At 41.2% G+C, this 23,808-nt stretch overlaps 1 protein-coding gene across 4 annotated transcripts; it reads left to right on the top strand.

The window, feature by feature from the left end:
* The first annotated feature begins 14,372 nt into the window (after nt 1-14,372).
* Nucleotides 14,373-17,847, top strand: rnf4 (ring finger protein 4). 4 transcript variants are annotated; one of them, XR_016491822.1, is made up of 8 exons: nt 14,373-14,517; nt 15,152-15,264; nt 15,641-15,782; nt 15,859-15,935; nt 16,099-16,111; nt 16,244-16,367; nt 16,555-16,630; nt 16,757-17,847. XR_016491822.1 is itself a non-coding variant. In XM_021583559.3 (8 exons), exons 2-8 carry the CDS (start codon nt 15,253-15,255, stop codon nt 16,904-16,906), a joined length of 570 nt encoding a protein of 189 aa, XP_021439234.3. In that variant the 5' UTR covers nt 14,373-14,517; nt 15,152-15,252; the 3' UTR covers nt 16,907-17,847. The 4 variants fall into 4 exon arrangements, 3 of the variants coding, with proteins under 3 accessions (XP_021439234.3, XP_036826021.2, XP_090076509.1); XM_021583559.3 differs by having other exon boundaries at nt 16,579-16,630; XM_036970126.2 differs by having other exon boundaries at nt 14,505-14,961; nt 16,579-16,630.
* The last annotated feature ends 5,961 nt before the right edge of the window (nt 17,848-23,808 follow it).

The raw sequence follows: 23,808 nt of genomic DNA, 5'->3' as shown, positions 1-23,808 counted from the left end.
AAAGTACATCTCATGTCACATAAGGGCTATTAACTAGAGAGCCTTTTAGCTAGCTATGTTGCACATAAAATATATCTAATATCAATCAATTACGGTATCAAAAGCTTTAAAAATTCACTAGAATTTAGCTTACCGGAGACAAATCGCCAGGCGTTCATCTGGGCTAATGGACTCCCGGTAGTTGGTATCCATCCGGGCGATCCTGGCTCCAACCATCTTGAGCAGGTGATCGAACTCGCTTCGGTTCAGACGAAAGTAACTTCGAAATTCTTATCGAAATAGTTGAAGCTCTTGAATGTGACAGTGGAACTCCCCTGCATGCTTTCGGGACTTCAACCATCTCTAGACCCACGCTTTCGGCGGGGCTGGTCCCAGTCCAACTGCGCGATCAAAACCACCTTCCTCAACATTGGTCTCATTGTTGAAAGAGCCTACTCTCTGCTATCTTGACTATTTATTATTGCATGTTGCTCCAAAACTATGCATTTTGGGGGGAAATTATATTATAGGCTCTCACAATACATGTTCAGATGTCATCGAGTAAATAATATGTATGCTACTTGGCAAATACATTCATACAAATATGTAAAGAAACTATGCAATCAAACTGTTTTTATTATTTAATCTCACATTTATTTACTGGATATGTGTGCAACAAAAATTCGACATTCACATGTTGCTACTTTCTGTCAAGTCTACTCATACAATTTGATGCATATGTTCGATAAATGGAACGTATGCACCACACAGAACGCACTGCAACTGCCTCTGCAACGCAATGCTGCAAGGCAAACGCAGCTTTCCATTGGAAATGAATGTACTTCTGGTGTACCAAAGCGTTTATAACAGTACAGATGAAGATTTTTAAAAAATGATCAGGCCTACTGTACATCTTACTGTAGAAATTATTGTTGAAACTAGTCTAGGTTGGAACTGTTGCTGTTAAAAACATGTAATAATTTGTATTCTGAACTGGAATAAACTGATTTAAGCAAGATGCTTTTTGAGGCAAACACACTCATACAGTTCTGGGTTGCTCATCTACAGCAGGAAGCGGTCTCCTGCCTGACTGAGAAAGCAGTCGATATTCTGATCCAGTTTGGCACCACATAACTATATGATTCAGGGTTCTCAACTCTGACATTACTTTAAAAAAAACAAGTACAGAAACAGTGTCAATGCTGAGTATGACCTCAGTGTTGCACTGTTAAAAACTGAGCCCAGAATAGACATGCTTGTTGAAAACTTCAACCAGACACACACCTCTCATTATGACTGTGTGTGTGTGTGTATTTTCTGGTCTACATCTGTGAGGTGTGATCAATCAGTTTATTCTAGTTCAGAATTTAAAATATGTATTGTATTCTTCACTGTTGACGTTGAGGCTGGTGTTTTGTGGGTACTATTTAATGAAGATGCCAGTTGAGGACGTGTGACGTGTCTGTTTCTCAAACTAGACACTCTAATGTACTTGTCCTCTTGCTCAGTTATTCAGTGGGGCCTCACACTCTTCCTATTCTGGTTAGAGCCAGTTCAAGCTGTTCTGTGAAGGGAGTAGTACACAGTGTTGTAAAATATCTTCAGTTTCTTGGCAATTTCTCGCATGGAATAGCCTTCATTTCTCAGAACAAGAATAGACTGATGAGTTTCAGAAGGAAGTTCTTTGCTTCTGGCCATTTTGAGCCTATAATTGAAACCACAAATGCTGATGCTCCAGATACTCAACTAGTCTAAAGAAGGACAGTTTTATTGCTTCTTTAATCAGGACAACAGTTTTCAGCTGTGCTAACATAATTGCAAAAGGGTTTGATAATGATCAATTAGCCTTTTAAAATTATACACTTGGATTAGCTAATACAAAGTGCCATTGGAACATGAGTGATGGTTGCTGATAATGGGCCTCTGTGCACCTATTTAGACATTCCATTAATAATCTGCCGTTTCCAGCTACAATAGTCATTTACAACATTAACAATGTCTACACTGTATTTCTGATCAATTTAATGTTATTTTAATAGACAAAAAATGTGATTTTCTTTCAAAAACAAGGACATTTCTAAGTGGCCCCAAACGTTTGAACAGTAGTGAACGTATAGTTGCGTATTTTCCTAAGCTTGAGTCCCAGGAAAAACATTTCTAATTTGCGTCCCAGGCTGAAAAAGTTTAAGAGTACGTACCACCTTTACTTCTGTGCTTTAAGTGCCATCGGATGGGGCATGTTGCTAATGTGTGCAAAGGTCAAATGAGATGTGCAAAGAGTGTTGGGGATCACTAGTATGGGAAATGTGGGACTGATGCTAAAGTTAAATGTTGTAACTGCGACAGAGAACATGCAGTATATGGAGGATGTGAGGTACAACTCAAAGCCATGGAAGCGCAGAGGTACACATTTACTAACAATGTATCCTATGAGGATGTTCGGAAAGTGAATAATGAACCTAGTTTTCAAAATACTCCAGATACAACATATCGGCAGATAGTGGCCGCGCCGAGGACGCCAGTGGAACCTCAGCCGATTGTTAATGTGATATGCAAGCATTAATGCTTGTACATAAATGATCATACATTCCAAGATGGGGTAGCAGTGCAGACGTGTTTTGTTCGTCCTCTCGTGTACTTCTGTATTTTTCGTCCTTTTTTTGTATATATTTCAATTTAATTTCAAATTCTTTTCCATTTTAAATCAATTATACCTTCCGGTAACCTGCCTCACCAAATGTGATATGGAACCACTATTTTTTTATTTTATTTTTTTAGACCTTATAGCCAGAACCACCTAGCCATCAGAAGCTAGCCATCAGCAGCTAACCAGCTAATTAGCCACACGCTATTTAGTCATTGTTAGCCACTGCTAGCGGCCTTTACCTTCTGCACGGATACCACCCCTTTTTTTAGCCTGGATAATACCTGCCAGCCTACCAGTATCGGACTGTTTCTCCACTACAATTGCTGTCCCCTGGACCCTATGATCACTTGGCTACATAGCTGATGCCTGCTGGACTGTCCATTAATCACGGTACTCCATTCTGTTTATTTTTGTTTATCTGTCGGCCCCAGCCGCGAACTCAGGCTCTGGGTGTAGTTAACCGACACCATTTTACCTGTTGTTGTTGTCTTAGCTGATTAGCTGTTCTTGTCTTACCCGTTGTTGTCTTATCTAGCTCTCACAATGAACACCTGTGATTGTTTTATGCCTCGCTTTATGTCTCTATTTATGTCTCTATATGTCTCAATATGCCTTGTATACTGTCGTTTAGGTTAGTTATCATTGTTTTAGTTTACAATGGGGCCCCTAGTTCCACTCATCATACCTCTGATACCTCCTTTGTCCCACCTCCCACACATGCGGTGACCTCACCCATTATAACCAGCATGTCCAGAGATGCAACCTCTCTTATCATCACTCAGTGCCTGGTCTTACCTCCGCTCTACCCGCACCCCACCATACCCCTGTCTGCACATTATGCCCTAAATCTATTCTACCACACCCAGAAATCTGCTCCTTTTATTCTTTGTCCCCAATGCTCTAGACGACCAGTTTTGAAAACCTTTAGCCGTACCCTCATCCTACTCCTCCTCTGTTCCTCGGGTGATGTGGAGGTAAACCCAGGCCCTGTGTGTCCCCAGGCACCCTCATTTGTTGAATTCTGTGATCAAAAAAGCATTGCATGTTAACATCAGAAGCCTCCTCCCTAAGTTTGTTTTACTCACTGCTTTAGCACACTCCGCCAACCCCGATGTCCTTGCCGTGTCTGAATCCTGGCTTAGGAAGGCCACCAAAAATTTGGAGATTTCCATACCCAACTACAACATTTTCCGTCAAGATAGAACTGCCAACGGGGGAGGAGTTGCAATCTACTGCAGAGATAACCTGCAAAGTTCTGTCATACTTTCCAGGCCTATGTGTCACAGTATTGCTTCCGTCCCTCTCCTCAAATCTAGAATCGTCTTTCCATTTCGCAATAAAGCCTCCTTCACTCACGCCGCCAAACGTACCCTAGTAAAACTGACTATCCTACTGATCCTCAACTTCGGCGATGTCATTCTACAAAATAGCTTCCAATACTCTACTCAGCAACCTAGATGCACTCTATCACAGTGCCATCCGTTTTGTCACCAAATCACCTTATACCACCCACCACTGTGACCTGTATGCTCTAGTTGGCTGGCCCTCGGTACATATAAGTCTATGCTAGGTAAAGCTCCGCCTTATGTCAGCTCACTGGTCACAATAACAACACCCACCCATAGCACACGTTCCAACAGGTATACCTCACTGATCATCCCTAAAGCCAACACCTCATTTGGCCGCCTTTCCTTCCAGTTCCCTGCTGCCAGTGACTGGAACGAATTGCTAAAAATCGCTCAGCTGGAGACGTATACTTCCCTCACCAACTTTAAACATCAGCTATCTGAGCAGCGTACCGATCGCTGCAGCTGTACATAGTCCATCTGTAAATATCCCACCCAATCTACCTACCTCATCCCCATGATGTTTTTATGTACTTTTCTGCTCTTTTGCACACCAGTATCTCTACTTGCACATCATCATCTGCTCATTTATCATTCCAGTGTTAATCTGCTAAATTGTAATTCTTCGCTACTATGGCCTATTTATTGCCTACCTCATGCTTTTTGCAAACACTGTATATAGACTATGTTTTCCTACTGTGTCATTGACTTGTTTATTGTGTTATTGGCTTGTTTATTGTTTATTCTATGTTATTCCATGTGTAACTCTGTGTTGTTGTCTGTGTCACAGTGCTTTGCTTTATCTTGGCCAGGTCGTAGTTGTAAATGAGAACTTGTTCTCAACTAGCCTACCTGGTTAAATTAAGGTGAAATAAAATAAAAAATAAAAATACAATTTACAATGACGGCCTACCCCGTCCAAACCTGGACGACGCTGGGCCAATTATGAGCTGCCCTATGAAACTCCCATTCACGGCGGGATGTGATTCAGCCTGGATTTGAACCAGGGACTGTAGTGACGCTTCTTGCACTGAGATGCAGTGCCTTAGACCGCTGCGCCACTCGGGAGCCCAAAAAGCCACTCCCATACCGGGAGTTGATAGCCAATGGACAAGAATTGAAGAAGTTTATACATGGCTTAGATGTTTTACTGGATGTGGTGTGTATACAAGAAACATGGTTTAATCCTCAGTTGGATTATATTGTACCTGGGTTTATTTCTGTGAGAGGTGATGGAATAGAGGGTCCGGGTGGTGGGTGTGCTACATTTATCAAATAAGGTGTAGCAGATAGAGTGATACATGGTTTCAAAGAGCATGAATGTGGGGAAGTGGAGATGTGTAGAGAAGGGGGTAATATCACGTAGTTGAATTACTATAATCCTTGTAAACCCATTTCTGTATCTGAATTAGACACAGTTACGAAATCCAGTTCAAGTGATAAGGAGATATGTTGTGGAAATGCCTATGCGCATAACAGCTTGTGGGGCAGCAATACCACACATTCCAATAGTTCAGTTGTTGAAGATTGAATGAGAGGTACATTGTCATGTCCTCCATTGCTGGTGTCCTCCATTGCTGGTATATGTGAGTGGGATGTGAAGATAGAATCCACAATAGGTAGTGATAATTTCCCAGTAATGTGCAATGGTGATTTTAGCACGTAAATCTTGGTGGGGCAAACAAACAAAAGAATATGGGATGCATGCCAGCAAAGCCACTACACTACACTAAACAATACATAAACTGCACTATAACGGTGACAAATGGTGCCCACAAACTGTTATGACCTACATAAAGCTTCCCCAACAGCAGAGTCCCAACATCTTACCACTGCTACACCTGGCTATCAGCAGAGCTTTGTCTGGCAGCGAATCAATTCATTCAGCCTCATTTACTGCCTTTAAAAAAAAACATAACTTACAGTGGCTATTTTAGCATCTAAATCTTGGTGGGGCAACAAAAAAAAGAAGAGTGGGCTGCATGCCAGCAAAGCCACTACTCAATACTAAACAATACATTAATTGCACTATAACGGTGACAAACGGTGCCCACAAACTGTTAGGGCCTACATAAAACTGTCCCTACAGCAGAGTCCCAACACCTACCAGTTCATTCAGCCTCATTTACTGCCTTTAAAAAAAAACATAGCTGATATGGCTCACTTGCTTAAACAAATTTGGTTTATACTGACATTTGAGATGTACAAACTATGGCATAAGGGGACGACAAGCCGATAAGAGGCAATCCATCATTTCGATTAATTTACGCTGTTAGTAGACCATATGTCTCAGCCTAATAATGTTGTCTATTTTCACCTCTTAATTTCGCCTACTCTTCTGACTTGGTGGTGCACATGTAGCTATAACCTGTTTTTGAGAAATATAATGATCGAATATTGTAAGAGCTTTTCACTGCCCCATCTGCCCTGAATGACTGGTCGCCACTGGTCATGTGCAACATACAGTAGATCTTGACGTATGTTTCAGAAAAGGGAACTGGTTTCAAATGGGTGCTTTAACAAAGCAAACTCAGAACTTTTTTTACACTTTGTGTGAAAAAGAGGGTCATAAATTGTCAATGGAAAGGTCGGTAGAAGACTGTGCTGCATCTGTCAATTCAGTCATATTGGATGCTGCCTTATTGGCTATTCCAATAAGAGGGGGGAATGGTAGACTAAAGATAGTTCCTTGGTGGACTGAAGCATGTACTAAGGCCATCAATTGTGATAATGCTTTTAGGAAGGGAAACAACTGGGGGATGTGTGGAAAATGTTAAAGAGAATGATGGGGAAAGGAAAGACAGTACAGATACCGTGTTGGCTGAGGAAAATGTTATGTCTGTTTCAAACAAAGAATAAGCAGGTGCTCTAGGAAGAGCTTTTGCAGCAGTGCATAAAGTTGACAATCTAAGTGATGAATGTAAAAGATGTAAGGAAGAAAAGCTAAGAATGCATGAAGGTGTATACCGTAAGAAGTGTGATTGTGGAGAGTCACTGAATGCTTAATTAACCACGTTTGAAATAACGAGGGCCTTGGAGGGGTGTGGTTGCACTGCTCCAGGTGAAGATCGATTATGCTACATTATGTTTAAACATCTGCCTACAGAAGTTTTGGGAAAGATCGAGTTAATTTAAGAAAATATGGAGAAGAGGAGTGCTACCATCAGGATGGAAACATGCTGTCGTTTTGCCTTTTGTGAAGCCTGGTAAAGACCCATCCAGTCCTGCTAGTTAAAGACCTAATGCACTTACAGTAAATCTCTGTAAACTAATGGAACAGTTGTTTGTAGGCAGATTGATGTGTTATCTGGAACATAGGGGTCTATTAAGTCCATACCAGAGTGGATTCCGAAAAGGAAGGACTCCCCTTGATGCATTGGTTAAAGTTAGTATTGAGGTGACCAAAGTTTTGGCAATGAAGGATGTGATGTCAATAGTATATTTTGATATTGAAAAACTATATGATACAATGTGGCAGGAAAGTCTACTGATTGAATTGAATGGAATGGGTATTAGTGGGAGAATGTACACCTGGATAATGGATTTCTTGTTTGACTGAACTTTCCAGGTCAGGGTGAGTTATCAAGAGAATATGAGGTGGAAAATGGAACTCCACAGGATAGTGCTATAACTATCTTATTCACGTTGAAGATTGATTATTATCTTTTGGGATATTGGACAGGGCATAGGGCGGCCTTATATACAGATGATGGTGCCATTTGGAAAAGGGGAAGAAATATTCCTTTTGAAATAGAGAAAATGCAAGGTGCTGTTGTAGCAGTGGAGGAATGGTCTTTATCATGAGGTTTCAAGTTACCTGTGTCAAGGTGCTGTTGTAGCAGTAGATGAATGGTCTTTATCATGGGGTTTCAAGTTATCTGTCTCAAGGTGCTTTTGTAGCAGTAGAGGAGTGGTCTTTATCATGGGGTTTCAAGTTATCTGTATCAAGGTACTGTTGCAGATATATGGCGTGTAGAAATTCGAAGAGGGTGGCCAGCAGAGATAGGTGATATGGGCTGAGGGAAGCTGAGGGTTGGGATGGGGAACTGGAGACATGTGGGAGTGGAGTTGCTGGACAGAGGATAGAATGACAGAAAGATAAAAGTCAAAATAAACAAAAAAAGAGTATGTTTGAATGACACTGAGGGGCAACACTCTTACATTTAGTGCCGTGCAGGTGTTTGTTCACGTGTAAACATGCATATACACACACCTGTATTCAAACGCACACATGCACAACCACATGGACACACACACACACACACACACGCATGTAAATAGTCCCACACATGCACTCAACCGTATACAGTTGGCCTTTGTTGTCCATGATGTCTTTTGTTTTTGCATTGTTGTTTTCCTTTGTTTTTCTCTGAGAACTGTGGGGGCGATCTTGGATGGTTGTTGGCCTGGCAGTTAGGCGCTTGGGCCAGAGGCCGATAGGTCAATGGTTCAGGTTGGAGATCTATCGACACACCCTTGGGCGGGGCGCTTGACCTTGATTGCTCCTGTGGGTCGCTCTGGATGGGAGTCTGTTAGTTGACTGAATGTAATGTAAATGTTGACTACAGGTAAATTGTATGTTTTAATATTCAATATTTAACAAGAAAAATGTGGTATTAAAATGTTGTTCTGTTGGATTCTGGCTCATACAGGAGTTAATGGAAATAATATAGTAGATATAATAGCAAAAAGAGCTGAGAAAAATAATGTTGTGGATATACAGGTGGAGTTGGGTTAGATTTCTGGCAGCGACAATGGGATGAAAGTAGTAAGGGCAGACATTTATATAGTACTAGGAAATCTGTATGGGAGATAATGTCATATAATGGGAACAGAAGGGAGGAAGTTATGTTGTGTAGGATGAGATTAGGGCATGGTACTGGAATGTGTAATGGCTGTTTGGTAGAGGAAACGGTTGAATATTTATTATTATTTTGTGAAATGTATGATGTAGAATGGTAGAGGTTGTTTGACAGGGTCAGAGAGGTTGGACAGGAATGGTGAGTGGATGGGTGCGGTGATGGGAGTAGTGAGGTTTGTAGGGAATGTTTTTATTCAATTAGAAATTCTGGGTTAGTTAAGAGAATATAGAGGTATAGATAGGTTGTGACTGGCCTCACACTCCAGTGCAGTAGGTGGTGTATGCAACTGTCATTTGGTTGCGAATCGCCCAAAAACCGTAAAGAAGAAGTCGTGAAGCCCCAGTGGGGTGCAGAAGGAGCAGGCGGCCGTGGGAGAAGGTCGAAAATGGAGGCGGATAGTGCGGACTAAATGGGCGAAATAGAGGAAAAGTTGGTGAAGCAACAGCTGTGCTGGAATGAGAACAATATGGGTGTCAGTTCTGATGGTATGGAGCGGGAGGAAGAGGGTCAAGGACCGGAATGGTCAGTAGTGGAAAGACGTAGGAAGAAGAGAGATCATGAGACAGAAAGCAGTGAAGCGGTGGAAATGGTAGATGGAAATGGTAGGTTGTTAATATTGTGTGGTAGCCACGCTCAGCAAGGGAAGATGGGAAAAACTGAATGGGAAGAAGATTAAAAGCCAGGCAGGTACCTGGTGCTTATCCAAATATCCATATATCCATAGATGTCCATAGATGATATTAAAGAAAATGTGAAGGGAGGCAGAGTGATTGAGGCCAAAAGGTTGATCAGTAGGAAAGAGGATCAAAGAAGTGAAAGCTTATCAGGGATGGAGAGGTTTGAGAAAGTCTTGCCGGAAAAAGAACAGAACGGATTCCTTAATTTCAATGTTAGAGAATGTGTCCCATATGCACTGCAGTGTTTTAAATGGCAAAGAATGGGACATGTAGCTGCTCAGTGTAAAGGAAAGAAAAGTGTGGAGGGACACATGATTACGGTGGTTGTGGGAGCAATGTGAAGGTTACGTGCTGTAATTGTGGGGGAGAACACAGTGCTGCATTTGGTGAATTTCGAGTACAGAGAGAGGTTAGAGAGGCTCAGAGAAATAGGATCAGTCATAATTGATCATGTGCAGAAGCCGTAAAACAGATTGGTAAGAACTACAGTGCGGACTGATGGAGCTTACATAAATGTACCTGTAGTAAGTGGACCTACTGTCGGGGCTGGTGCTTCTGATGGTCCTGGCATGGTTTCGAGGCCTGTTCAGAAATCTTGTGCTCAAGGTTATCAATACGACTCGGGTCGAAGGTTATTGCGGAGACAGCAAAAGAGATATTGGGGGTAACAGATGTTACTGTTGAAAAGGTTGTTGACATGCTGAACAATCCTAAGGGTGGAGTGTTTCAGCGTGATATAGATACAGTTTAATGGGGTGGGGGGGGTGGGGGGGGGGGGGGGGGGGAGGGTTTAGGGAGGGGTTTTGGGGGAAGGTGAGGGGGAGGGTGTGGTACAAGTTAGTAGGGATTTATTTGTTTTTTTTTATGTTCATGGTAGTAAAGAATTGGGCAGATCACGATTGATCGTACATTCAGCACAGTAGGTTGCGGCATGCACTTAAACGATTGTTTGCGGACCGCCATGATATCATAGAAGAAAAAGAAGAAGAAGAAAACGAAGAAGAAGAAGGGGAAAAAAAGGGAAAAATGAAGAAAGGAAGAAGCCCAGAGCTGGGCATGTTGGACTGGGACACGTTTTAATACAGCCTCTCATTTTACAGTGGGACTGCCGTGGATCTGTGTAGCCTAGTTATGCTAATATATTTGAGACCAGTGTATTGCAGTTAATTTCATATTTTACTTAATAAGTCAAATATATTTGAGTAGTAAACAGGAAAACAACTAGTCCCAGACAGTTCTCAATAGAACATACCAGAGGGGCATCGTTTACTAGGCTATCTAAATTATAGGGATCATAGGTTACCACAAGTCTTGGAATACATTGAGTTTGTTGACAAAACAGACCATGGGACGCCTTTTCACACGGATATTTATTTGTCAAAGGTCCGTGGTGGGTCTGTGTAAATAAATTATGTGATTATATTGGAGACAAGTTTATTGCGGTGAATGTCATCTGTTAATTTACTGTTATAGTATTTCTAAGTAGCAGCCATATCAGCCAGGGAAAATAATTGTTCTCACTTTATGATAGAACATTCAGATTTTCTGCCTGACTGTGGCACTCTTTACCTGAATTGTTAGGATTTCTTGTGATCACAACAAAATACTTATTTGGCTCAAATAGAGATAATTAGTTTTCTTTGAAAAGATGGTCCTGGCTGAGAATATAACATTCTGTTTTCTGCCTGAATGTGGCGCTGTTTGCCATAATTCTCTGGATTATTTTGTGACCAGAACAAATCTTCTTATTTTACTCAACTACAGATTTAATTAAATGGTGTGTCTTGTGGGCCTGGCTGAAAGGAAATTAAGGGGTCTCCCGAGCAGCACATCTGTCTAAGGCACTGCATCGCAGTGCTTGAGGCACTAGCTTTGATCCCAGGCTGCGTCACAACCTGGCCGTGACCGGGTGGCTCACAGTTGGTCCAGCATCGTCCGGGTTAGGGGAGGCTTTGGCCGGGTGGCTTTACTTGTCTCATCGTGCTCTAGCGACTCCTTGTGGCAGGCCAGGCGCCTGCAGGCTGACTTCAGATGTCAGTTGAACAGTTGAACAGTGTTTCATCCAACACATTGGTGCAGCTGGCTTCAGAGTTAAGCAGGCGGGTGTTAAGAAGCGCGGTTTGGCGGGTCATGTTTCCGAGGACACATGACTTGATCTTCGCCTCTCCCGAGCCCATTGGGGAGTTGCAGTGATGAGACAAGATTGTCTAATAATTGGTTAGCGCACACTGCGCCCAGCCCGCCACAGGAGTCGCTGGTGCGCGTCAAGCCCTCCCTAACCCAGGCGACGCTAGGCCAATTGTGCGTGGACCTCCCGGTCGCGGCCGGTTACGACAGAGCCTGGGCGCGAACCCAGAGACTCTGATGGCACAGCTGGCGCCCTTAACCACTGTATATACAGTTTATTCTGAATGTATTCAGATCCTTTCCCGTTTTTCACATTTAGTTACGTTACCGCCTTGTTTTAAAATGGATTAAATACATTTCCTCATCAATCTACACATAATACCAAATAATGACAAAGCGAAAACAGTTATAAGAAAAAAAATGTAAGATTCAAAAAAATTAAAAACAGAAATACCTTATTTAAATAAGTATTCAGACCCTTTGCTATGAGACTCGAAATTGAACTCAGGAGCAGCGACGCTCCCCATCCAACCTGACAGATCTCGGTTAAATCCTTGTGGATTGATGACGAATTGAAAAATGGTATGGTTGAGAGGGATGAGGCAAAAGGAATGGCAAATAAGTCTGGCTGCCCAACTGATTGGCAAACATCCTGCAAGTTGAGAAATCATGTGACTAAACTGAATAAAAAGAAGAAGAAACTACACTATGAAACAAAGATAAATGACATAAAGAATGAAAGTAAAAAGCCTTGGAGCACCTTAAATGACATTTTGGGCAAAAAGGCAAACATCTCCATCGTTCAATGAATCAGATGGCTCATTCATCACAAAACCCACTGATATTGCCAACTACTTTAATGATTGTTTCATTGGCAAGATTAGCCAATTTAGGCATGACATGCCAGCAATAAACGCTGACACTACACATCCAAGTATATCTGACCAAATTATGAAAGACAAGCATTGTCATTTTGAATTCTGTAAAGTGAGTGTGGAAGAGGTGAAATAAATATTGCTGTCTATCAACAATGACAATCCACCGGGGTCTGACAACTTGGATGGAAAATTACTGAGGATAATAGCGGACGATATTGTCACTCCTATTTGCCATATCTTCAATTTAAGCCTACTAGAAAGTGTGTGCCCTCAGGCCTGGAGGGAAGAAAAAGCCATTCAGCTACATAATAGTAAAGCCCACCTTTACTGGCTCAAATAGCCGACCAATCAGCCTGTTACCAACCCTTAGTAAACTTTTCGGAAAAAATTGTGTTTGACCAGATACTATTTGCATTGCCCCCCCCCCCCCCCCCCCCCCCCCCCCCTCTTTTACACTGCTTCTATTCTGTTATTATCTATGCATAGTCACTTTAATAACTCTACCTACAGTACATGTACATATTACCTTGACTAACCGGTGCACCGGTACCCTCTGTATATAGCCTCGCTATTGTTATTTTACTGCTGTTCTTTAATTATTTGTTACTTTGATTTCTTATTCTTCTTTTTTAAAGGTATTTTTTAAACTGCATTGTTGGTTAGGACTTGTAAGTAAGCATTTCACTGTAAGGTTTGCACCTGTTGTATTCAGCGCATGTGACAAATAAAATGTGATTTGACCATACATGTACACATGTAGATATGTGGTAGTAGAGTAGGGGCCTGAGGGCACACACTTAATGTGTTGTGAATATATTGTAATGTTTTTTAAATTGTTTAACTGCCTTAATTTTGCTGGACCCCGGGAAGAGTAGCTGCTGCCTTGGCAGGAACTAATGGGGATCCATAATAAATACAAATACACCACATGCACTGGGGATAGAGAATAATCAATAGTGTTGCTATGGACACTGGAAAATCTGACTAACACACACACACACCTGTTTGACCTCACTGAGTCAATTCGGGTAGCATTCAATGTCCTGTGTTTGTGTTAACCATGGCAGCCAGCATTGTAAATAAAAAGATGTGCCAAACGATAATCAGCCTCTGGATACTTTCCCCTTAATGTATTATTCAGGTCAGCCCACCTTTTAAAAGAAACACAATTTCATTAAATCTCTAGCTGAGTAAAATGAGTGGTTTTATTCTGTTCACTAGACAATCCAGAAAATAACGGTAAACAGCGCCACATTCAGGCAGAAAACGGAATGTTATATTCTAAAATTAATTATCCCTATTTGAGCAAAATAAGTATTTTTGTTGTGATCACATGAAAATCCTAAAAATTCAGGTAAAGAGTGCCACAGTCAGGCAGAACATCTGAATGTTCTATTATAAAGTGAGAACAATTATTTTCCCTGGCTGATATGGCTTCTACTTAGAAATGCTATACGAGTAAAAGAACAGATGACATTCACCGCAATAAACCTGTCTCCAATATAATCGTATAGTTTACACAGACCCACCGCGGACCTTTGACAAATACACCTTAGGTGAGAAAAGGCGTCCCATGGTCTGTGTTGTCAAGTAACTCAATGTATTCCAAACACTGGTGGTAACCAGATGATCCCAATAATTTAGTTAGCCTAGTAAACGATGCCCCTCTGGTATTTTCTATTGTGAACTGCCTGGAACTCGTTGTTGTTTCCCTGTTTACTACTGAAATATATTTATACTTAACTCAAAGACGAAATTAAATGCAATACACTGATCTCAACTAGGTTACACATGACCATTGTGGACCCATTGTAAAACGACAAGCTTAAAAGTCCCAGTCCAACGTGCCCAGCTCTGCCCACCGGGGCTGCTGGTGCATTTTTTCATTCTATGAAGGTGGGGCGTGTGGATGCGATCAGCCAACCCAACCCAACCCCAAAGTAGAAGAAGAAGCGTTTCCCGTTGTAGGCTGCAGGAGAGAGGAAGTTGATTTTCAAAAAAGTATGTACCATTTTAAACCTGGATTATTTATAATTTAATACATCTAGCTGTTACCAGTCACTCACCCAAATGTTGAATGTTTTTGTTTAACGTTAGGTTAAGATGACTCGGGTTGTAAACCCTATTTTACAAGGAGGTAGAGTTTGCATAGGAGCATGTTAGCTAAATTAGCTGGCTTTGCTCGTTAGCTAAAAATGTAATTCTCGCTACTATAGCCCATGTTTTCATTATCCACTGCATTTGTGATAATCAGATACTTTAGCTAGTTGTTTAGACGCATGTCATGCTTAATAAACCGTGTTAATGACCATGTTCTCGGGATAAACCTACGCTTCTTGATGAGCTGCCCTGCTCAGACCCAGCTAATATGCAAGCTAACCTCATTAACTTAGCTAGCTAACCAGCTGTTTTTTTTATCACAGCAGCTAAACCACACAACAATTGGTTAGTTATGTTTGTGGATACACGTAGCTAGTATATAAACTCACGTTTTATTTCTCTAAGCAGAGACTGAGATGGATTGTGGTGCTGTTTGGTTTTATTAGCTAGCTAATGTTAATGTTTCTATTTTTCAACAACAACAGATGACTGACTGCTTGTTCTGTAACGTCATTGGTTTATTTTATTTCCACAGATTACTGTTAAATTTGTCTCGAGCTTGAGTCGGAACGGATGTAGAATTTTCAGCGTGTACTATATTTTACCGATTTTCATCCACACCTTTCCCATCACAACATGAGCAGTACAGTAAGTTCTCACCTTTACATCCCTCGTTTTTTTTAGACAATTTAGAAAATGTCAGTTCTGCTGAGCGCAACGTTGTGAAAATTCCTTGCAACTCCCAGTGTGCGTTTACTGCGAACACTGAGGCTGATACCCGCTGAGTCTATTTGATCATAATGTAGGCCTACCAGAGTGGCCTAACGTTAAAAACGAGGAAATGCATCCCATAACATTTTTAACATGTAAATGGCTGTTCTAGCATTCAGCCTACGGTAGCAGGCAATGTGTAGTGTTTGTTGTAGGCCCACATTCCTGTCACATGATAACCCTCCAAAACCTTCAGTTTCATTTTCACTTAAGCAAAGGGGTCTGGTTACTAAAAAGCAGTACATTGTCACAGACACAGAGGAAGAGAAGGACTGGAGCCCCCTCAAGTTCCAGACGCACAGCCAAGAGTAGCAGAGTCACCACCACTATGCCACTTCGTGCAGCAGCAGCCGCTGCTGAGACCATTGCTGTGCTGGAGAGCAGTAGGACTAGCAGTGAGTACCAATGGCTTTATGCCTTTCTCTCTGGTTGATTATGGATAGGTTTCAAACCCTTCTTTTGGATGTGCAGGTGAGGAGGTGGTGGACTTGACATGTGAAGGTTCTGAGTCAACTGTGGTTGACTTGACCAACACTGATTCTGTGGTGGTGAGTTTGGGAGCTCTCTCTATGCAAATAATGATGTATGCATTAGCTGTTTTAATTGTATTGATAACAATAAGCTTTTGTCACTGTTTAAAGACTGAAATGTTGACATTTTATGTTTCTATTTTCTTTTCCACCACTGCATGATTGCGAATGGGGAAACCAGGTTGTCGATGAAGGTAATTCATTGTTTTCCTCAATCACAGAGATTTAGATTAACTATGTTTTGACCCTCAAGTAATCATTCATCACTACATCAGACAAACTCTGTTAGAAAAATGCATGTTTATCTGCTAAATGGCATATATCAGGGCTTCAGGGCAGACGTGGACTTGGCGGTGAGAGTTACGTGCTGAGCAGTGATGAGGAGGGGGATGCCAATGGGAGCCTCAGTGCTGACCTTCTATCTTCTCTACAGGCCAGCAGTAGAGCCAGGTACTAACTAACAACCTCTCTGACATGATAATCTTATCAGATTACATATAAAAAAATGATTTTTTTTTAAACAATTTTATTAGAATATTTGTGTTAAGGCACATAAAAGCATCAATCTCATTCATCCATTTATCCACTCATAATATTGGCATGTAACCACTGAAATCATGACCTTGGGTTGCGGTAGATCCTGATGGTCTGTTCTCCACAGGTCTACGCCAGGTACAGTCAGCTGCCCAGTGTGTATGGACTCCTATGCTGAGGTAAGAGAAGCATACTTAATTGTGTGTGTGAAGGTGACTATGCCAAACTGTTTCTGTAATTGCTGTGTAGCTACCAGAATGTGAAGTTGTCTCTTCAACTAAGGTTCTGTTTTCCTCTTCCTCTAGATCATTGAAAGTGGCAGACTAGTGGTCTCCACAAAATGTGGTCACCTTTTCTGCAGTCAGTGCCTCCGCGACTCACTGTCGAGATCCCACACTTGCCCAACCTGCAGAAAGAAACTGACCCACAGGCAATACCACCCCATATACATCTGATGCCAAACACCCATGACTCATCCACTGGTTTCACCCTCTCCAAACCTGCAACACTTTGAATCATACCTGACTATCACTGCCCCCTACTGGACAAGCATACCTTTTTGTTTACAAACATATTCAACCGATGTTTCTTCTACAATGACTCTCATGCCAGCAGACATTCACCTACATTTAAAAAAACAAACGTATTCCACCTATTCTCGTACTGCTGGTCATTCATTTCACAGTAATCAGATCGTTGTGGATCTGCATCACCAGTGACCACAACCAAGAAAAAACTAAGCTCAGAAGCTATATTACCTTTTGATCAGATACTGTTTTAATGAAATGCCACATTTTATAATTTTAATTTAGCAACTTGGTCTTTTTAATTTTTATCTTAAGAAGTCACATGTTGTGTCGATGGCAATAGCTCATGTGAATGGCACTTAAGTTGCTCTATGCAGAAATCGCGCCACCATTTCCTATATGCTAAAACTCTAATAGTTAGCCTAATATCAGTTTATATGACAAAATAAGCTAGCATAGTGTAGAGAATCATTGTACATCTAAACCATTGAAATATATTTTCCATAACCAAAAATATTGTTTCAGCTTTTTTAAGCTTGTGTACAAAACTGAACGTAAGACTCAAACAGAACTTAAACATAGAACAGATAAAAGCGGTATTAGACTTGCTTTAAAGTAGAATTATAGATCTATAACCCACATTTCTATGCGAATTTGGTCTGGTTGGCCAAAAAGTTACATGTTGCCACAGGAGACCCAACACTAACTCCAGTAGAAGCATCTGATTATTGCTGCTGAGTAGGTGGCTGTCTGAATGGTGGGTGTTGCTTGAATTTGGTCATCACCATTGTAAATAATTTTGTGTATGTGTGGATAGAGATAGATAAATGATAAGTTAATTTAAGGTTCAATAAAAATGTTGATTGAAAGCATTGTTTCAGGTATCTTTGTGACAGAAACTGTGAGAAGAGACCCCGAGGTAGGAGAGTGCATTGTTGAGCACTCATGCTACCCTGAGATCTACAATTCCTGTCAAAAGTTTGGATGTACCTACTCATTCAAGGGTTTTTCTTTATTTGTACTATTTTCTACATTGTAGAATAATAGGGAAGACATCACAACTATGAAATAACTCATATGGCATCATGTAGAAACTGAGTGTCATAACATATATTTTATATTCTTCAAAGTATCCACCCTTTGCCTTTATGACAGCTTTGCGTTCTTTCAACCAGCTTCACCTGGAATGTTTTTCCAACAGTCTTGAAGGAGTTCCCACATATGCTGAGCACTTGGCTGCTTTTCCTTCACACTGTGATCCAACTCATCCCAAACCATCTCAATTGGGTTGAGGTCTGGTGATCACTCTTTGGTATAATACTGTGGTAGACATGCTTGTTAAGTGTGCCTTGAATTCTGAATAAATCAGACTCACCAGCAAAGCACCATCGCACCACCATACTTCACTGTGGGAACCACACATGCAGAGTTCATCTGTTCACCTACTCTGCGTCTCACAAAGACACTGGTTGGAACCAAAAATCTCAAATTTGGACTCCTCAGATTTCCACTGGTCTAATGTCCATTGCATGTATTTATTGGCCCAAGCAAGTCTCTTCGTATTGGTGTCCTTTAGTAGTGGTTTCTTTGCAGCAATTTGACCATGAAGGCCTGATTCACGCAGTCTCTGAACAGTTGATGTTGGGATGTGTCTGTTACTTGAACTCTGGAGCATTTATTTGGGCTGCAATTTCTGAGACTAGTAACTCTAATGAACTTATCTTCTGCAGCAGAGGTAACTCTGGGTCTTCCTTTCCTGTGGTGTCCTCATGAGAGCCAGTTTCACCATACCGCTTGATGGTTTCTGCGACTGCACTTGAAGAAACTTTTAAAGTTCTGGAAATGTTCTGTATTGACTGACCTTCATGTATAAAAGTAATGGTGGACTGTCATTTCTCTAAGCTTGAGCTGTTCTTGCCATAATATGGATTTAGCCCTATTTGGTAAAATACCATCTTCTGTATACCACCCCTACCATGTCACAACATAACTGATTGGCTCAAACACGTTAAGATGGAAATAAATTCCGCAAATCAACTTTTGCCGAGGCACACCTGTTAATTGAAATGCATTCCAGGTGAATACCTCACGAAGCTTGATGAGAGAATGCCAAGAGTATGCAAAGCTGTCATCCAGGCAAAGAGTGGCTACTTGGAAGAATCTCAAATATAAAATATATTTTGATTTGTTTAACCCTTTTTTTGGTTACTACATGATTCCATATGTGTTATTTCATAGTTTCGAGGTCTTCACTATTATTCTACAATGTAGAAAATAGTAAAACGAAAAACCCTTGAATGAGTAGGTGTGTCCAAATGACTAGTACTGTGTATATATACAGTGCCTAAGGAAAGTATTCAGACCCTTGACTTTTTATGTGACAGCCTTATTAATGATAATCATAATGATGATGTGAAAATAAGTAATCCAACATATTTTCTAATTGTAAAAAATCAAATACCTTATTTACCCAAGTATTCAGACCCTTTGCTATGAGAATCAATTGAGCTCAGGTGCATCCTGTTTACATTGATCATCCTTGATGTTTCTACAACTTGATTGGGGTCCACCTGTGGTAGATTCAATTGATTGGACATGATTTGGAAAGGCACATCTGTCTATATGGTCTCACATTTGACAGTGCACGTCAGAGCAAAAACCAAGCCATGAGGTCGAAGGAATTGTCTGTAGATCTCCAAGACAGGATTGTGGAGACGCGACTTCGGGATGCTGGCCTTCTAGGCAGAGTTGCAAAGAAAAATCCATATCTCAGACTGGCCAATAAAAGATTAAGATGGGCAAAAGAACACAGACACTGGACAGTGGAACTCTGCCTAGAAGGCCAGCCACTGTCGAAGTTGAGACTGGTGTTTTGCGGGTTCTATTTAATGAAGCTACCAGTTGAGGACTTGTGAGATGTCTGTTTCTCAAACTAGACACTAATGTACTTGTCCTCTTGCTCATTTATTCACTGGGGCCTCCCACACTTTCTATTCTGGTTAGAGCCAGTTTTAGCTTTTCTGTGAAGGGAGTAGTACACACCGTTGTATGAGATCTTCAGTTTCTTGGCAATTTCTCACATGGAATAGCCTTCATTTCTTAGAACAAGAATAGACTGACAAGTTTAAGAAGAAAGTTCTTTATTTCTGGCCATTTTGAGCCTGTAATTGAACCCACAAATGCTGATGCTTCAGATACTCAACTAGTCTAAAGAAGGCCAGTTTTATTGCTTCTTTAATTAGCACAACGGTTTCAGCTGTGCTAACATAATTGCAAAAGGGTTTTCTTATGATCAATTAGCCGTTTAAAATTATACACTTGGATTAGCTAACACAACGTGCCATTGGAACATAGGAGTGATGGTTGCTGATAATGGACCTGTGTGTGTAGATATTCCATAAAAAAATCTGCCCATTCCAGCTACAATAGTCATTTACAACATTAACAATGTCTACACTGTATTTCTGATCAATTTTATGTTGTTTTAATGGACAAAAAATATGATTTTCTTTCAAAAACAAGGAAATGTGTAAGTGACCCCAAACTTTTGAATGGTAATTTGTAACTTTTTAGTATTTAAATATGTTGTACTACCAGCTACTTTTGGCTGACTCATTTGTGGCATGCATTCCCTCAAATCTCCACTAAGAGTCACTATCTTTTTGCACAGGCTCTCAGTTGTCCAAGAATCCATAGGATAAACACAATAGCAGCCTACCAAGGTCATTAAGACATTTCCCTGTTTATGTAATTAAAGCATATAAATAGCATAATATCATTGAATATTTACCCATTTCATTTATCAGGATTTAAAAATATATATATATATATATATACAGGGCATTCGGAAAGTATTTGGACCCCCTTGACTTTTTCAACATTTTGTTACGTTACTGCCTCATTCTAAAATGGATGAAATAAAAAATGTAAATTAATCTACACACAATACCCCATAAGGACAAAGTGAAAACAGGTTTCTAAAAATGTTGGCAAATGTATTAATTAAAAAACAGATGCCTTATTTACATAACTATTCAGACCCGTTGCTATGAGACTCAAAATTGAGCTCAGGTGCATCTTGTTTCCATTGATCATCCTTGAGATGTTTCTACAACTTGATGGAGTCGACCTGTGGTAAATTCAATTGAATGGACATGATTTGGAAAGGCACACACCTGTCTATATAAGGTTTCACAGTTGACAGTGCGTTTCAGAATAAAACCAAAGCCATGAGGTCGAAGGAATTCTCTGTGGAACTCCGAGACAGGATTGTGTCGAGGCACAGATCTGGGGAAGGGTACCAAAAAAATGTCTGCAGCACTGAAGGTCCCTAAGAACACAGTGGCCTCCATCATTCTTAAATGGAAGAAGTTTGGAACCACCAATACTCTTCCTAGAGCTGGCTGCCCAGCCGAACTGAGCAATCAGGGGGGAAGGGATTTGGCCAAGAACAAAAGGATATTTCTGACAGAGCACTAGAGTTCCTCTGTGGAGATGGGAGAACCTTCCAGAAGGACAACCATCTCTGCAGCACTCTACCAATCAAGCCTTTATGGTAGAGTGGCCAGACGGAAGCCGCTTCTCGGTAAAAGGCACATGACAGCCCACTTGGAGTTTGCCAAAAGGCATCTGAAGACTTTCAGACCATGAGAAACAACATTCTCTGTTCTGATTGTTGAACTCTTTGGCCTGAATGCCAAGTGTCACGTCTAGAGGAAACCTGGCCCCATCCCTACAGTGAAGCATGGTGGTGGCGGCAGCATGCTGTGGGGATGTTTTACAACGGCAGGGACTGGGAGACTAGTCAGGTTTGAGGGAAAGATGAACGGAGCAAAGTACAGAGATCCTCGATGAAAACCTGCTCCAGAGTGCTCAGGACCTCCGACTGGGGCGAAGGTTCACCTTCCAATAGGACAACGATCCTAAGCACACAGCCAAGACAATGCAGGAGTGGCTTCGGGACAAGTCTCTGAAGTTCCTTGAGTGGCCCAGCCAGTCCCGGACTTGAACCCGATCAATTATCTCTGAGCAGCAATGCTCCATATCCATCCTGACAGAGCTTGAGATGATCTGCAGAGAAGAATGGGAGATACTCCCCAAATATAGGTGTGCCAAGCTTGTAGCGTCATACCCAAGAAGACTCGAGGCTGTAATCGCTGCCGAAGGTGCTTCAACAAAGTACTGAGTAAAGTATCTGAATACTTAAATGTGATATTTCTGATTTTTATTTTGGACTAAATAACAAAGGTTCACATCTATCTTTTTTTTGTTGACATTTTTGTAAATAAAAAACATAAATACCTAATTTACATAAGTATTGAGACCCTTTGCTATGAGACTCTAAATTGAGCTCAGGTGCATTCTGTTTCCATTGATCATCCTTGAGATGTTTCTACAACTTGATTGGAGTCCACCTGTGGTATATTCAAGTGAATGGACATGATTGGAAAAAGCACACACCTTTCTATGTAAGATCCCACAGTTGACAGTGCATGTCAGAGCAAAAACGAATGTACTTGTCCTCTTGCTCAGTTGCACATTATGGGGTGTTGTGTGTAGATTGATTGGGGGGGGGGGGGGTGACAATTTGATCAATTTAGACTAAGGCTGTAACGTAACAAAATGTGGGAAAAATCTGATTATTTTCCAAGTGCACTGTAAGCATGAGGGCTATACAATATACAGTTTATTATAATATATATTGATAATATAGCAGCTGCTCTATGTCAATGGATTAAACTTTTACTTGAGGGCTACTATTGAACTTTGTCTGTGTAACAATCCCCTTCAGTTGTTTCCTGTGCTTTAAAGTTTGAGAGCAAAGAAGCAAACATTGTTTTGACTACAAGTCCCTTCATTCAAGTAGGATCGATGATAATTGATATATTGGTGACAAGGTCCTCTCCTCCAGTGAGGTTCTCAACCTGGGTGTGATATTTGACAGTCCGCTCTCGTTTGAGGCATACATCAAAGGTGTGACCAAACTTGAATTTTTCCATCTACAGAACATTGCCAGGTTACAACCTATGCTGTCACATCCTGCAGCTGAACGACTCATCCATGCCTGTATCTTGCTCTGCCTGGACTATTGAATAGCTCTGTTTGTTGGTGCGTATGCCATGTGTCTGAACAGGCTACAATATATCCAGAACTGTGCTGCACGTGTCCTCACCTACACCTCCCTCCGTGAGCACATCACTCCAGTGCTGTTCAACATCCACTGCCTCCCCATATGCTCATGCATTGACTTTAAAATCCTGATTCACACATACCAAGCTATCCACAACTCTGACCCAAGTACCTGTCTGACATCCTACCATCCTGCAGCCTTCGTTCCTCCAGGTCCATCTCCCTTCAGCATCCCAACATCAGACTAAAAACTATGGGTGACAGAGCTTTCAGTTGTGCAGCTCCTCATCCTCCTCAACGCACTTCCAGTCACTGTCAGGGCTGCAGAGTCTCCGGCCTCATTTAAGGAACAGCTAAAGACAGCTCTTCAGAAAAGTGTTCAAAGTCCTCTGTTAATTCAGTTCTCCTGCCCACCGGATCTGACGACACCTGTATATAGCTTTGATTGTTGTCTGCTTTCAATCTTCTGTGTTTTGGATTGTTTTCATTGTTATTTGTACTACATGTGTTATTTTCTTCCGCGCCTTGGGTGTGAGAAGCACCGTACAAATCAAATTAATTATTTTTATGCGGGTTGATCTAATGTTCCTTCTCAGTGCATCGGTGTGTTACTTGATGAATTTATTAGGAACCACATGGGACCGATTTCCTGGACACAGATTTAACCTAGTCCAGGAGTACATTCTCAATGGACATTTTAC

The sequence above is a fragment of the Oncorhynchus mykiss genome, chromosome 25 (genome assembly GCF_057628025.1).
Source record: "Oncorhynchus mykiss isolate SJ-2025 chromosome 25, ASM5762802v1, whole genome shotgun sequence".
Classification (NCBI taxonomy): Eukaryota; Metazoa; Chordata; class Actinopteri; order Salmoniformes; family Salmonidae; genus Oncorhynchus; species Oncorhynchus mykiss.
The sequence above is the reverse complement of the archived record's forward strand: the minus strand, read 5'-3'. Positions and strand labels throughout refer to the sequence as shown.

Bases quoted from the DNA above. Each gene is read 5' to 3' on its own strand.
- rnf4 (XM_021583559.3), top strand. The intron at 16,368-16,578 runs GTACTAACTAAC...TGTTCTCCACAG, and splicing joins CAGGCCAGCAGTAGAGCCAG to GTCTACGCCAGGTACAGTCA. The intron at 16,631-16,756 runs GTAAGAGAAGCA...CTCTTCCTCTAG, and splicing joins GTATGGACTCCTATGCTGAG to ATCATTGAAAGTGGCAGACT.